Source organism: Myiozetetes cayanensis, unplaced genomic scaffold, assembly GCF_022539395.1.
Source record: "Myiozetetes cayanensis isolate MyiCay16 unplaced genomic scaffold, myiCay2020 scf10, whole genome shotgun sequence".
NCBI classification, from domain to species: Eukaryota; Metazoa; Chordata; class Aves; order Passeriformes; family Tyrannidae; genus Myiozetetes; species Myiozetetes cayanensis.
In genome coordinates this window covers 25,591,760-25,604,647 of record NW_026086605.1, presented here as the reverse complement: position 1 = coordinate 25,604,647, position 12,888 = coordinate 25,591,760, and the positions used below count along the sequence as shown (strand labels likewise).

The window sequence follows — 12,888 nt, the reverse complement described above, 5'->3', positions numbered from 1 at the left end:
CACATCAAACTCTTTCAACTATTATCATGTTGGGAGGGAAAGCCCTGAACAGCTGAAAAATTATATAAGGGCTTTAACAATTATTTATGTGACCTGCTGAGTGCAGAAGAATCAGACTAGAAACTGCAATGATTGACTTGGGACTAAGGGAATACCAGGGTGATAGCAGAGAATAAAGAGACCACACATCTGCTCTTTGCAGTCATATGTTGACTCCTTGTCCAAGAGATGTAGTGCTAGTGTGGTATAAAGTAACTCTACAATTACTTTTGGCACTGTTGTTTTGAAAGCTTAAAATCATGTGTCCCTGAAGTATTCAATAATAAATTATTTTGCAAATATAATTCTAAAAGTACGGCCCTAGATGTGTTGGCTTACATTATCTTTTGTTCTTCCCTTACAGGAGATCGTGAAATACATAAAAACATAGTCCTGCTACAAAGGATAATCTTTCCAGCAGGAAAGTCATCCTTGTCCTGGGCTGCCTTAAAAGTGTGACCAACAGGTCAAGGCTGGTGACTTTCCTCTTCTACTCTGCTCTGGTGAGACCTGACCTGGGGTCCCCAGCACAGGAAGGGCGTGGACCTTTTGGAGTAGGTACAGAGGAGACCACCAAGATGATCAGTGGTATAACTGCAATGCTCTTAAATTTTCCCAACCATTTGGATTACATTGATCCATAGGAAAAAGCTTTCAGGTGAGGTTAAGTTGCATTTTTATGAGATGTACCTTTTTAGCCCAAAGTAAGGAGCTAATTATTTCAGCTCAAGGGGAAATGCACTTGTCAGGTAGGCAAAACGTTTTTGCTTAATTTCAGAAAATTATCAGCAAAATTAACTTTAATAACAGCTCAGAGAAATAGGTTTTAGCAAGAAATGTGTTAAGATACCATGTAACCCTTTATAAAACTAGGTAAAGCCAAAAAAACACACCATAAAAAGAGATGAACTATTAATCTTCTCAAAATGTAGTAAGAATATATATCTCTCTGTTGCCACTGAAGACACAGCCTTCTGTCCCAAACTTTAGAAATGAGAAACAAATACAAAATGCTGATTCACATGAACAACTCAGCTGTACTGAAGAACTCAATAAATACCAAAATGTATTTCACTCACTGTCTCTTCTAGGTAAACATTAGAAATATATTTGTGCTTACCTGTCCTCTATGTCTAGCACCTGCTTCTAAATACTGCTTGCCAACAGGCAAGTTACAATATTGTACTAGGAATGGGTAGACCAAGACTATTGCTACTTTGTCCACATTTTGGTAATATCCTTTGTACTTTTTCTAGCTGATTACTGGGATATTTGATTTTAGACCAGCAAATGTTTATGAATAATTTATTCATTAATGATTCCACTAACTCCAGAGGGGCTACTTAAATTTTATGAAGTTAGATTCAGTGGACCTGAACAGCTTAGGTTTTCTTATTAAAATTTTAAATACTTTTATACATCTGTAGGGAATGATATGGTTCTTTTTCAGAAAGCCTCCTTAGATTGAAAAAGTCAAGCTATTCATCGCACTATGGACAATCCACAATCTGTTTATGGGGAACATTGCCTGCTACTACTTAAAGGCTCGTGCTCTGGAACATTCTCTCTAGTATTTTGTTATATATTTACCATTGTAGCTACAGTGAGAAACCAGGTTTTCAGGTAGGTTGAATTTTGAACAGTAGAAATATTGTTGTTAGATATATTTTGAGGTTTGTATTATTCATATAAGATCGGTAGTAAAACATTAAGGAATAGAAACTTGTTTTTACTGTATGTTTTGGAGAGTTGCTTAGGGCCAGTTGAGTGTACCATAAAGATTCATGCATATTTTGCATAACAAATTGTAGATGAAACCCACAATTGTTATGCACCTTGTATCCATGGGACAGTATGTTTTAAAATTTCTACTATATGAAACACGTTAATGCCTGCAAATTAAAATCTGCAACCTCACAGTAGATTTCCTAACTACCCAACCTCTGGAAAAGTTTGTGCCAACAAATATTGCAATTATTTCCTTGTGCTACTCTAAGGACTGTACTAACACATAAGAATCATGCTCTCCCCCATCTGTCACAACTCAAAAGCACAGACCAGGTAAACCATGTCATTTTCACAGATATTTAGAAAAGGTTAGCAGAAATTTTTAGAAAGTTATTCCCTCCAACCTGTATATTTAGGTGAGTCATTTGTTCCCTTCGAATTCACTTTCCTCAGGGCAGCCAAGTACGTAAGTATTTCTGGCACTGATGGAAATAATCATCTGCTGTATCACTTTTTTCCCATGTGGGAAATACATCTACTCTCTAATGGGGAACTGAAACAAGATTGCCACCATTCTAACTAGTGGCAACACAGAACAAACAGGAAACACTTCAAGGGAAATATTTACAAAAATAGAATACGCAGAAGACATAAGAAGCTTTCATATTGTGAATGAATACTCCAAAGCAATAATCTATTTCTTGCCAATATTCATGAGCAGGAAGGGAATTTTTCATTAAACTGCACTTAATGCAGGTAATTGTGTATGGCATCTGTCGTTATGAGCTATGTGTTTTATATGCAGAATCTATGTCCAGTAACATAGGTGGTAATAACTATTAGTGACACTTTTCACAGGAATTAATGGTTGAAACAACAGACTTATGCTGGAAGTCTAAAATACATAGTACTCCCTGCACCCACTGGCTATTTCAGCATCACGGTCCCACTCACCTACAATATTGTCGCAGGGCTTGTCAGATTAAAAACCGGATGTTTCACATCTCTCAATTGCATACTGTTGCTGAAGGTAGCAAATAAAAAGAAATTCTTCATTTAAGGAACAAAAAACCAAAGCAAATCCAAAAATTTTGATGCCTTGATTGCTCAGGGCAAGTAAAGAATTCCCATTTACAAACATAAAAAAAAGGACTGGACAAAGCAGAAAGTTACCACAAGTGTCATTTTCCTCTCTTTTTTCATAGTACTCTGAATTAAAAAAAAAAAAAAAAAGAAGCCCATATGATAAGCTTAATTTTCAGTGCCATTTGTTTTAAAAGTATGCACTCTGTCAGTTGTGTCATGCCAGTGAAGATCACCATTATATCACAGTGGAACCCCTTCTGGACACATAGCTGTCTCTGTTTACTGTGCATAAGTATTACTCAACATGGCAAATGTTTGTACAAAGAGAAGGTCACTCTGCTTAGTGCTTGTCCAAAACCAGGACAGGATCAAGTATGCAATCCAACAGTGAAAGTCTTTAAATTTCAAAACGCCCATTTTTTGTAAAATGAAAATCTGTGTTCAGGTTTTGGCAGTCTGACTCAAGATCATGTTTCTGAAATCACAGACTTTAATGGAAACATAAAGTTGATACACAAAACAACATCTGAAAACAGATCTGAAACATCTAAATTGGATTGTAAGTGACAGGAGCAAGCTTTGGTAGAATTGGATTATTTAGAATAACCATCACAACGCTAACAAGTCACTCGGGATTTACATCCCAACATTTGTAGCAAACAAAAGGTTACCTTTAACCATGGTAGATTACAAATAAAGACAAAAGTAGTGCTGATCATTTACTCTTCCACACTGAACATGACTCACAGTCTGATTGTTCTCCCAAATATCAAGTCACTGTTGCAAGCATAACATTTTTATGTTTCACCTTAACAAATTCCGATGACATTTTCCTTGTATGGTTCCATCAGTAGAGTTTTAGAGCCATTTCACTGTGCAAGCGTTATTTACTTGTGACTTCCAAGGTAATAGGTTTATTTGAAGTTACGTTGTGGCAGTGTCCTGTGCATGGCAATTTATCCAGTTTGGAGCTGAGGAGGATTCCAACCCATAGAACAAGACTGCAAACAGAATCACTCTATTTGAATGTCTGCAAAAGGTGTGCTGAGGCAGAGGATCTCCTGCAGCAGGTGGTGAGCTGCAGGAGGTGGTGAGAAGGCTGCATAACTCCAGGGAAGCTGAGAAGGAGTTAGAGAGCTGGTTCCAAGCGTAGCCTGCAGTAAACTCACAGCCAAACTGTGCACATACAGAAGGGGAGGGGGGAAGGGGGGGCCACTAAGGCAGAAGAATGGACACTTGAAATGGCAAGGACCTGCAAGAAGAAGAGATTTCCCTTGAAACCTGAGGTGCCCCTGCAGAACCACTTCACCACTCTGCAGGCTGAAGAGGAAAGACCAGACCCATTACATCAGGAGAGAGGTTGATGCTGAGTAAGGCAGCCTGATCTCCTCGTGTTACAAGCATAGCAACTAAGAAAAGGTGGCAGCTGTTAGTAGCAGGGGACTATTCTGAGAGGCAGGGAGGCACCCTGCAACCTGATGTGCTCTCTGGAGAGGTGGGCTGATTATCAGGGATGTCACCAAGAGACTACCAAGCCTCATACAGTCCACAGACCAACTGCTGTTGTTTCATGTGGGCACCAGTGATACAGCCAGGAGCAGTCTGAGGATTACCAAGGAGGATTATAAGAGCCCTGGGAGTGGCAGTAAAGGGACTCCCCAGTATAGGCAGTTTTTTCATCAGTCCTCCCTGTCAAAGGGAAGGGTTTGAAAGGGCCAGTTGAATCTGGCAAATCTGCAAATGGTTACAGGATTAGTGCCACAGCCAGGGGTCTGGCTACCCCTGGGGACTCACGCTGAAAAACCTGGCTGATGGAGTCTGAGAGGGGCCCATCTGCCAGAGAACAGGAAGAGCATCTCTGGTCACAGGCTTGTCAAGCGGATGAAGGCAGTTTTAAACTGAAGTTGCTGGGAGAGGGAATCCTCAATCCATGCCACTCCTAGTTTGATGCCAGCACCAGCAAGAGATGCCCAGAGCCTGGAAAGGGATCACAGGTCAGCAGGAGAGAACCTGAACTGCTGCACAAAGAAATTCCAAATTTTCCTGCCAGTAAGCCTCCTTCATCAGGGGCCCAACTTAAATGTCTCTATGCAAACACACATAGCATGAGGAATAAATGAGCAGTTAGAGACCACGCATACCTGCAGGGATGGGATCTTACTGGCATCAGAGATGTGGCAGGATGGCTCCTATGACTGGAGTGCTGGAGTTAAAGAATATAGGAAGAACAGGCAAGAAAAGGGAGGAGGGGGCATTGCCCTCTATGTCCATGGCCACCTGGAGTGCTTGGAACTGTGCCTGGTGGTGGATGAGGAGCTTATGGGTCAGGATTAAAGGGAGGGCAGGGACAGGGGACATTATAGTGTGAGTCTGCTAAGGCCGCTCAGCCAGGAAGACTGAGTGGATGAGACCCTCTACAGAGACATAGGAGCAGCCTCATGTTGACAAGCCCTGGTCCTCATGGGGGACTTCAACTACCCCAATATCCATTGGAGGGACAACACAACAGGGCATAAGGAATCCAGGAGGTTCTTGGAATGCACTGATAATTTCCTTTTCCAAATGACAGAGAAGCAAATGAGGAAAGTGCTATGCTGGGCCTTGTTCTTACCAAAAAGGAGGGCTGGTGGGAAATGTGAATCTTTGGGGCAGCCTTCGCTGCAGTGACCATGAGTCAAGAGTTCAAGATCCTCAGGCCAGTGAGGGGGCTGCTCACAGCAAGCTCACTAACCTGGACATCAGGAGAGCTGACTTTGGCCTCTTCAGGGATCTTCTGGGTAGAGTACCATGGGATAATGCCCTGGAGGAAAGAGGGGCCCGAGGAAGCTGGTTAATATTCAAGGATCATCTCTTGCAAGGTCAGGAGAGATGTCTCTCAACAAAGAGGAAGTCAGACAAAAGCATAAGGAGACCTGTGTGGGTGAACAAGGAGATCTTTGACAAACTCAAACAGAAAAATGAAGCCTACAGAGGGTGAAAGCAAGGACAGATAGCCTGGGAGGAATACAGAGAAATTGTCCAAGCAGCCAGGAAAGCTAAAGCTCTGACAGAATTAAATTTGGCCAGGGACATCAAGGGCAACAAGAAAAGCTTCTATAGGTATATTGGTGACAATGTGAGCCCTCTCCAGAAGGAACTGGGAGACTTGGTTACCTGGGACATGGAGAAGTCTGAGGTACTCAATAACACTTTTGCCTCGGTTGTCACCAGTAAGTACTCCAGCCACTGGGGCCCAGGTCACTTTGTGGAGAAGGCAAAAGCAGGGACTGTGAGAATAAAGAACTACCCACCACAGATGATCAAGTTTGAGACCATCTAAGAAACCTGAAGGCACACAAGTCCCTGGAACCTGATGAGAAAATATGGAAAATAAGGAGGTGATTGGTGACAGCCAACATGGTGTCACTAAGGGCAAACCCAACAAATGCCCTTCTGTGACAGGATTACAGCACTGGTGGATAAGGGAAGAGCGACTGACACCATCTACCTGGACTTGTGCAGAGCGTTTGACAACATCTTGCATGATATCCTTGTCTCAAAACCGGAGAGGCGTGGATTTGCTGGATGGACCACTCAGTGGATAAGGAATTGACTGGATGGTCACACTCAAAGAGTTGTCGTCAACAGCCTGATGTCCAAGAGGAGAACCACTGATGAGTCGCATTCCTCAGAGGTCATTACTGGAACAGGTGCTATTTAAGATCTTTGTTGGTGACATGAACAGTGGGATCAGTGCAACCTCTGCAAGTTTTTCAACCACACCAAGCAGTGTCGACATGCTGGAGGGAAGGGATGCCATCCACAGGGACCCTGACAGGCTTGAGAGCTGGGCCAATGCAACTTCTTGAAGTTCAACAAGGCCAAGACAAGGTCCTGCACCTGGATCAGGGCAATCCCAAATACAAGTTGGGCAGAGAATGGATTGAGAGCAGCCATGGGAAAAAGGACTTGGAGGTCTTGATTGATGAGAAGCTCAACACGACTGGGCAACATGTTCTCACAGCCCAACAAGCCAAATGTGTCCTGGGCTGTGTGTCATGGCCAGAAAGTCAAGGAAGGTTATTCTGACCCTCTACTCTAATCTCATGAGACCCCACCTGGAATACTGCATCCAGCTCTGGGGTCCCCAGCATAAGAAGGTGGACCTGTTGGAGTAAGGCGAATGGAAAGTCACAAAGACAATCAGAAGGTTGAGAATCTCTCCTATGAAGAGAGGCTGAGAGAGTTTGGGCTGTTTCAGCCTGCAGAAGAGAAGGCTTCAGGGAGACCTTAGAGCAGCCTTCCAGCACCTGAAGGGAGCCTACAGGGTGGCTGTAAAGGAGTTTTTACAAGGGCATGTAGTGATAGCACAGGGGAGTGGCTTTAAAAAGGGCAGGCTTAGATTAGGTATTAGGAAGAAATTCTTTACTCTGAGCGTGGTGAGAAATTGCGGATGCCCCATCCCTGGAAGTGTTGAAGGCCAGGTTGGATGGGGCTTTGAGCAACCTGGTTGACACCTCAGGGAAGGTGTCCCTGCCCACAGCAGGGGGTGTGGGGGGGTGGAACTAGATGATCTCTTAAATTCCTTTCCAACCCAAACCATTCTATGATGCTACTATTCTATTCTATGAATTCAGTCTAAAAATCCTCTATTACCTATTTTTTAACTTATAAGAGAAATTATGATTGTACAAGATTGTATTTTTTAACATTACTAACATGTAGGTGATGGAAAGTAAATTATGTCAGATGAACACTCTTGATTGCCATCAGTCTACGCAACTTATATCAAATTTATCTCCATTGTGCTAAAGGTAAGAGAAGTTAAGACTAATAAAACAAGTTCTCTTCTCATTAAGACAAGACAATACATTTTACAAGACTTCAAATGTTGAATCTTAAGTCCTCTATTGAGTTACTTAATGTTTGCTTCCAAACCAAGATACACACTTCATTAGTGCCAACATCATTGCAACACTTGTCATTTGATAGCAAGCTCAGTAATTTCAGAGCCTGTTTCCCCCCTGCTTTCCATATATTGTTTGTGCTTCCTGCTTAGATCAAGTGGTCATATGCTAACAGCCACTATAAAAGTAGCAGTTCAAGTACATTTTACCATCCAGGAAAGCTGTAACACAGGATGGTTAGTCTAAAAAACATCGAAGATGAAGAGCAGGGCCATTTGCAGTACGAAGTTGCCAAATGGAACTATATGCAAAATGGCAACCTAGAAAGAAGTACTGGAACTACAACTCTTATCCAGCTTGATATGTTTTCTGAAAGGGGAAAGTACCAGTTATAGTCTTCAGCATGAGTAACACATTTTAAAAACTTCCAATAAAAGGGTTTGCCAATTTAAAAGTTAGTTGTTGACTGCACAAAGAGCCAATGGACTTCCCACTCTTTGCCTCTTTGTTCTCCTCAGGAGTCCATTACCTTTCACAAAGAAAATTTTAGCTATCAAACTTGTCCATAAATTTTGCCGCTGAGTGTGAAACCATCCAGTTAGCATATACACTATCATTTGCATATCTTGAAAACACAGAGTTAGTGCCATCGAATCTTGTGAGTGGAACGGGGCTCTCCTCAGGCCAGTTCGGGTATGACATGCCTAAAAATGAAAACAGATAATTTTTTCTGCACTGAAGAACCATAACTTCATGTGCAGACAGTAAGGCCCTTGGCAAAACTCCCGTTAATATTTTAAGCCAGTCCACTGGATTTTGTCCCAAATCAATTCATATAAATGATGTTTTGAAATCCCTGAAGCACAAATTCAGATGTAGGAAAAATCCCTGGAAAAATTAAAGTGCTTACTCGATAAAAAATTGTGTGCATACACTGCACATGTGCATAATAGAAAGCTAAGAATTGTTCTTCTCATGAGCCTCCAACTTTCCACAATTTTATTTTTTAACAATCGTAGCAATGTATTGCTTTGCAAGAGGAAGTTCTTGCTGTACAGGAAATGCTTCAAGAATTAATAAACCTATTTGGGACAGGATCCAAAGTCCATTCCAATGACTGAGAGTTATTTCCATTTACTTAAATGGGCACCTTTCCTTTGGCTTCAGTGAGGTTCTGGGGACACTCTCACACCCTCACCAGGGATCCCCTGCTTAATTTCAGGAAATCCCAGGAGCACAACTGAGTAAAGTCTAACAAAGTCCTGAGCACCCTTGTCTGGATTCAGCATTTAAATATCTATTTCAGGCTTGTGATTATTTTGCCTTGAGTCCAGTAACTGTTTCTCTGTTCAGGCACAAGCAATTACCAAAATGGACACGGAGTGCTCAGCACCATGTTTCAGCTGTACAAGCACAGAACCATACCAGGGTTGAGATTTTCAAAAACAGAAATCTGATTTTGTTGCTTATTAAGTATGTAGCATCTGCCATCAACCTCATGGCAACTTTTCCTGTCCCTTCATTCTTTTAACAATCGGACGACTAAGTGCCCCAAAGTCAATGTGAGTTGGGGAAACCTAATGAAGAAAATAATAGCTAAGGTATAGATCAAAAATGGACCCAAAGCCACGTATTAATGGCAACTTTTAAACTAAAAGATCCAACTTTTCAAAAGTCATACTGTTTGAAGAATGAAAAAAGTATCTGTGATGTTGGTAAATATCTAAAACCATGTAGAATATTTAATCAGGAGACAAAATGTAGGAGTTTTGGCAAGAACCATTTTTACTGTCCATCTCACCATCACAATATGAAAGCATATGTTCTTTTTAAAAACACTTGCTACATCATTCAGTCAATGTTTAGTACTAACATATTCATAACAAATCAAAGGACGTGAAAACAGCTGAGTGTAGTTTCAAAATGACAATTGTTAATTAAATTTTCAAAGGAATTTACATGTCATTTTAGTCTGTATATAATATTTATATACAGTATTTCTACCTTCTGTATATAATACTCTGTTTTCATCCTATGATACATTAAATACATTTCAGCTTATGGATCCAGAATGTATTAACAGCAGCTGAAATTTAGAAATCCTTCTTAACAAATGAAAAATATTGCAGATGGGTCCTATCATTGAGTTATGGCAAAAAACAGTATTTAAAAAAACCCAAAAAGTCTATTGCTTAAATTAGAGGTGCAGAATCTAACATATTTTAAATATTCTAGCCTCCCCCAACAGGATAGTTGAATTAGATACTCATTAGCATTTTATATTTCCCCTGAGAATACTTCCCTGATCTTTTTTTTCTTTTACTGTATGATATCTAGTCATTTTACTTATTTTCACATCCTTTTAAAAATGTTTATTTTAAACACAGCTGCAAAATGACTAAAGGATGATCCTGATGCAAACTTTGACATTTACCAAAAGAAAAAACAAACAAACAAAAGAAACCCAAAAGAAGCTTCCAAGCAAATTTTGATTGGCTTCATTCAGACAAGAAACACTGTAATGGGGTTACAGAGTCTGAGAACAGTGCAGAAGAAAAATCAATTTTTGTGTGTGTGTCTGTTGCTAGAATCTAGTAAATGCATGTGAAATTCTACCATAGAGTTTGTTTTCAATCCATGTGGAAGGGAGGGTTCGAGGGAGGGGAGCATTATTACAGTCCACGAGAGGTGTCTCCTCTTCTGAGAGCCCATCATCATAAAGTAAGGAATCAGAAGGTGTGGAAGCCGCAAGATCTAAGTAGTCCTAAGAAGTGAATACAGAAAAAGCTGGTTAATGTACGTGGCAGTGTTGCTGTTTGGGTATAACTTTGGGTATAACACCTGTTTGGGTATAACATCTGCTTTCTTTACAACAAGGAACTACAGACCCCACTTCATTTGTCTTTTGCTAGAACCTCTGGCACCACAGCATCTTTGGAAGCATCTGATTTGCCTGGACACTGGACATGCTAGAGATACAGTAATACTTCCCCTACTTCATTCTGCACATCAATAAGATGCCCAAAAAATTGAAGCGCTGTGCTGATTTCTTTGATTTCTTTTTTTCTCAGTTTCTGGTATGCTTGATACATATGTATGCCTGAAATACATATATGTAGATACATATGCATGCTTAAAGTAGAAGGTACTGAGATCTCACAATCATTTTAAAAAGCTATTATATAACAAGAAAATATTGTCAAATAAAGCTTTTCATGCTGTTCTAAAAGTAAATATTTAGGTCAACCATAAGAATTCATTGGTTTTCATCTATGCTGCCAAATTGCTTTGATGCAAAAAAAGAAACATGAAGCATTTTCAACTAATCTAAAACACAGTTTTTGCTTTCAAAATGGCTTTTCCTTTGGAAATTTACTGAAATTGAACTTTAAAAGATAAAGTTACCCAATTTTGTAAGTGAAAAAATCTTCAGAATTTGTCATTTAGAAATGCAAGAAGAAAAATGACTAATTTGTCAAGTTCTATTTTGGATTGGTTTTGTTTTAATTATGGTGATCATTTCAGAAAACTTGCCAGATTCTGTATTATAAGTCTGTCAGTGGACATGCATATCTTTGCATACAGATTCTCAGCAGCTATAAGTTAGTGGCTGGCAAATCAGAGTGATTTAATGTACAGCCTGGACCTTTCACTTTGCCATTTTTAATTTAACTTATTTTTACATTCACCTTCTGGAAAACAATTGTTCCCATTTATTAGCTCTTTTTGCACCCAGTGTAGATTCTCAAATCTGATGATATTGATTGCTGCTATTTCCTCTGTTAGTCATTTGTTGCTGCCTCCCTTCCCATAACTAGTAGATGTATACATTTTATAAATACATGCAACTTGGACTTATTTTTAGACCTCAGTATGCATTCATTTAAAGAAACTCTATACAGGGTTATAATAGTTCTAAAGTAACTTAGAATGGTGGGATCTTACAGCTTTCAGATCTCTGATTGCATGAAATACTGCATTATTCTAGTTCTGGTTTCCTAGGGTTATTTATTCAGGAGTGGAATTTAGGAGTAACTTTTCACAGTAATTTTAAAATTATTACTGTTATTTAAAGAAACTAGACAGATTAAAGATAACCCCATCTGCATTTCAGGTTGAAGTCTCCAAAGCCATTATAAGAGGTAGTGCTGTTTTCAAAAAGCTGGATGCATTTTGGAAGAAACTAGATATGTAAATGCTTCAAGATTTGATGAAAAATAAACTACTTTGCTTTAAAATAAAAATAATTATTTTTGTACATTCAAACTCAGATGATCCCAAAACCTTTCAAAAATCATGCTTTCAACACTTACCCTACTCTTCACCATCATTTTCTCTAGTTCCTTGCTGATCTCAGTAAACGTTGGTCTTTTATCAGGTTCTTGCTTCCAACAGCGCAACATGAGGTTATACCTGTGACCCACCACAAGGTGGAAAAAAACCCAAAATTGTTAGAAGTGGGTTGTGCCTCTGCTCAAATAATTTATAGTACTGAAACTGAACTGTGGCATGAAGGCCATCCACAAGTACAATAGTCTCTGCTGTGTTCTGTTAAATGTACCCTTAAATTAACAACTGAAATTCACAACAATGGGCTTTTATTTCCATGAGTCTTTATGAGTTTAAATAATGATGCACTTGGCTGTCCTTGAAGGACTGTAGTCTTAGGTTTCTTTCTCTGTTTCCAGTTTCTCAAGGGACCACCTCATGTGTAGGCAGCAGGCCAGATTTAAATTAATTTTGTTTGCATATGACACCGAAATTTGTATATCGGCCTGAAAAACTCTGCTGTTATACCAGAAAAATTTGTTCTTCATTTGCTTAAATTCTTAGAAGTTTCTGTAAACTTTTCTTCAAAGTGAAGTCTAATCTAAGACTATTTGCACAAACTAATGTTCTTTTGATTACTTCTATTATTGTTATTTGGTTCCATCTGGTTTTATTCTGTCTTTAACTGCATACAGTGTGAAAAGGAAAGGGAACAGAATTAAAGTTTTATAGTTGAAGTGACTATCAGACAAACACTGGTGAAGTTGTGGAAGGGTAACTCTCCAGCCTGTGCTATTCACGTTGTTTTTCTAGCTCAGGTATTTTCAGGACTAAGTGATCTTGACATGTAAGTGCTCTAATTGTGAAACAGTTGGCTATG

The 12,888-nt window shown here is 39.6% G+C and overlaps 1 protein-coding gene across 5 annotated transcripts in view; it reads right to left on the bottom strand.

Annotated features, from left to right (window-relative positions):
* Positions 1-3,320: 3,320 nt before the first annotated feature.
* RET (ret proto-oncogene) overlaps positions 3,321-12,888 on the bottom strand; it is an 83,770-nt gene continuing 74,202 nt past the window's right edge. For 4 of the 5 annotated variants that reach the window (XM_050335634.1, XM_050335645.1, XM_050335654.1 and 1 more), the window contains 3 exons: positions 12,053-12,152; positions 10,356-10,503; positions 3,321-8,443 (listed from right to left, as the gene is read on the bottom strand). In XM_050335634.1, coding sequence (XP_050191591.1) covers positions 8,286-8,443; positions 10,356-10,503; positions 12,053-12,152 — 406 coding nt within the window. In that variant the 3' untranslated portion in view covers positions 3,321-8,285. The remainder of the gene's footprint in view (positions 8,444-10,355; positions 10,504-12,052; positions 12,153-12,888) is intronic. The other variant, XR_007631455.1, reaches the window with a different exon arrangement.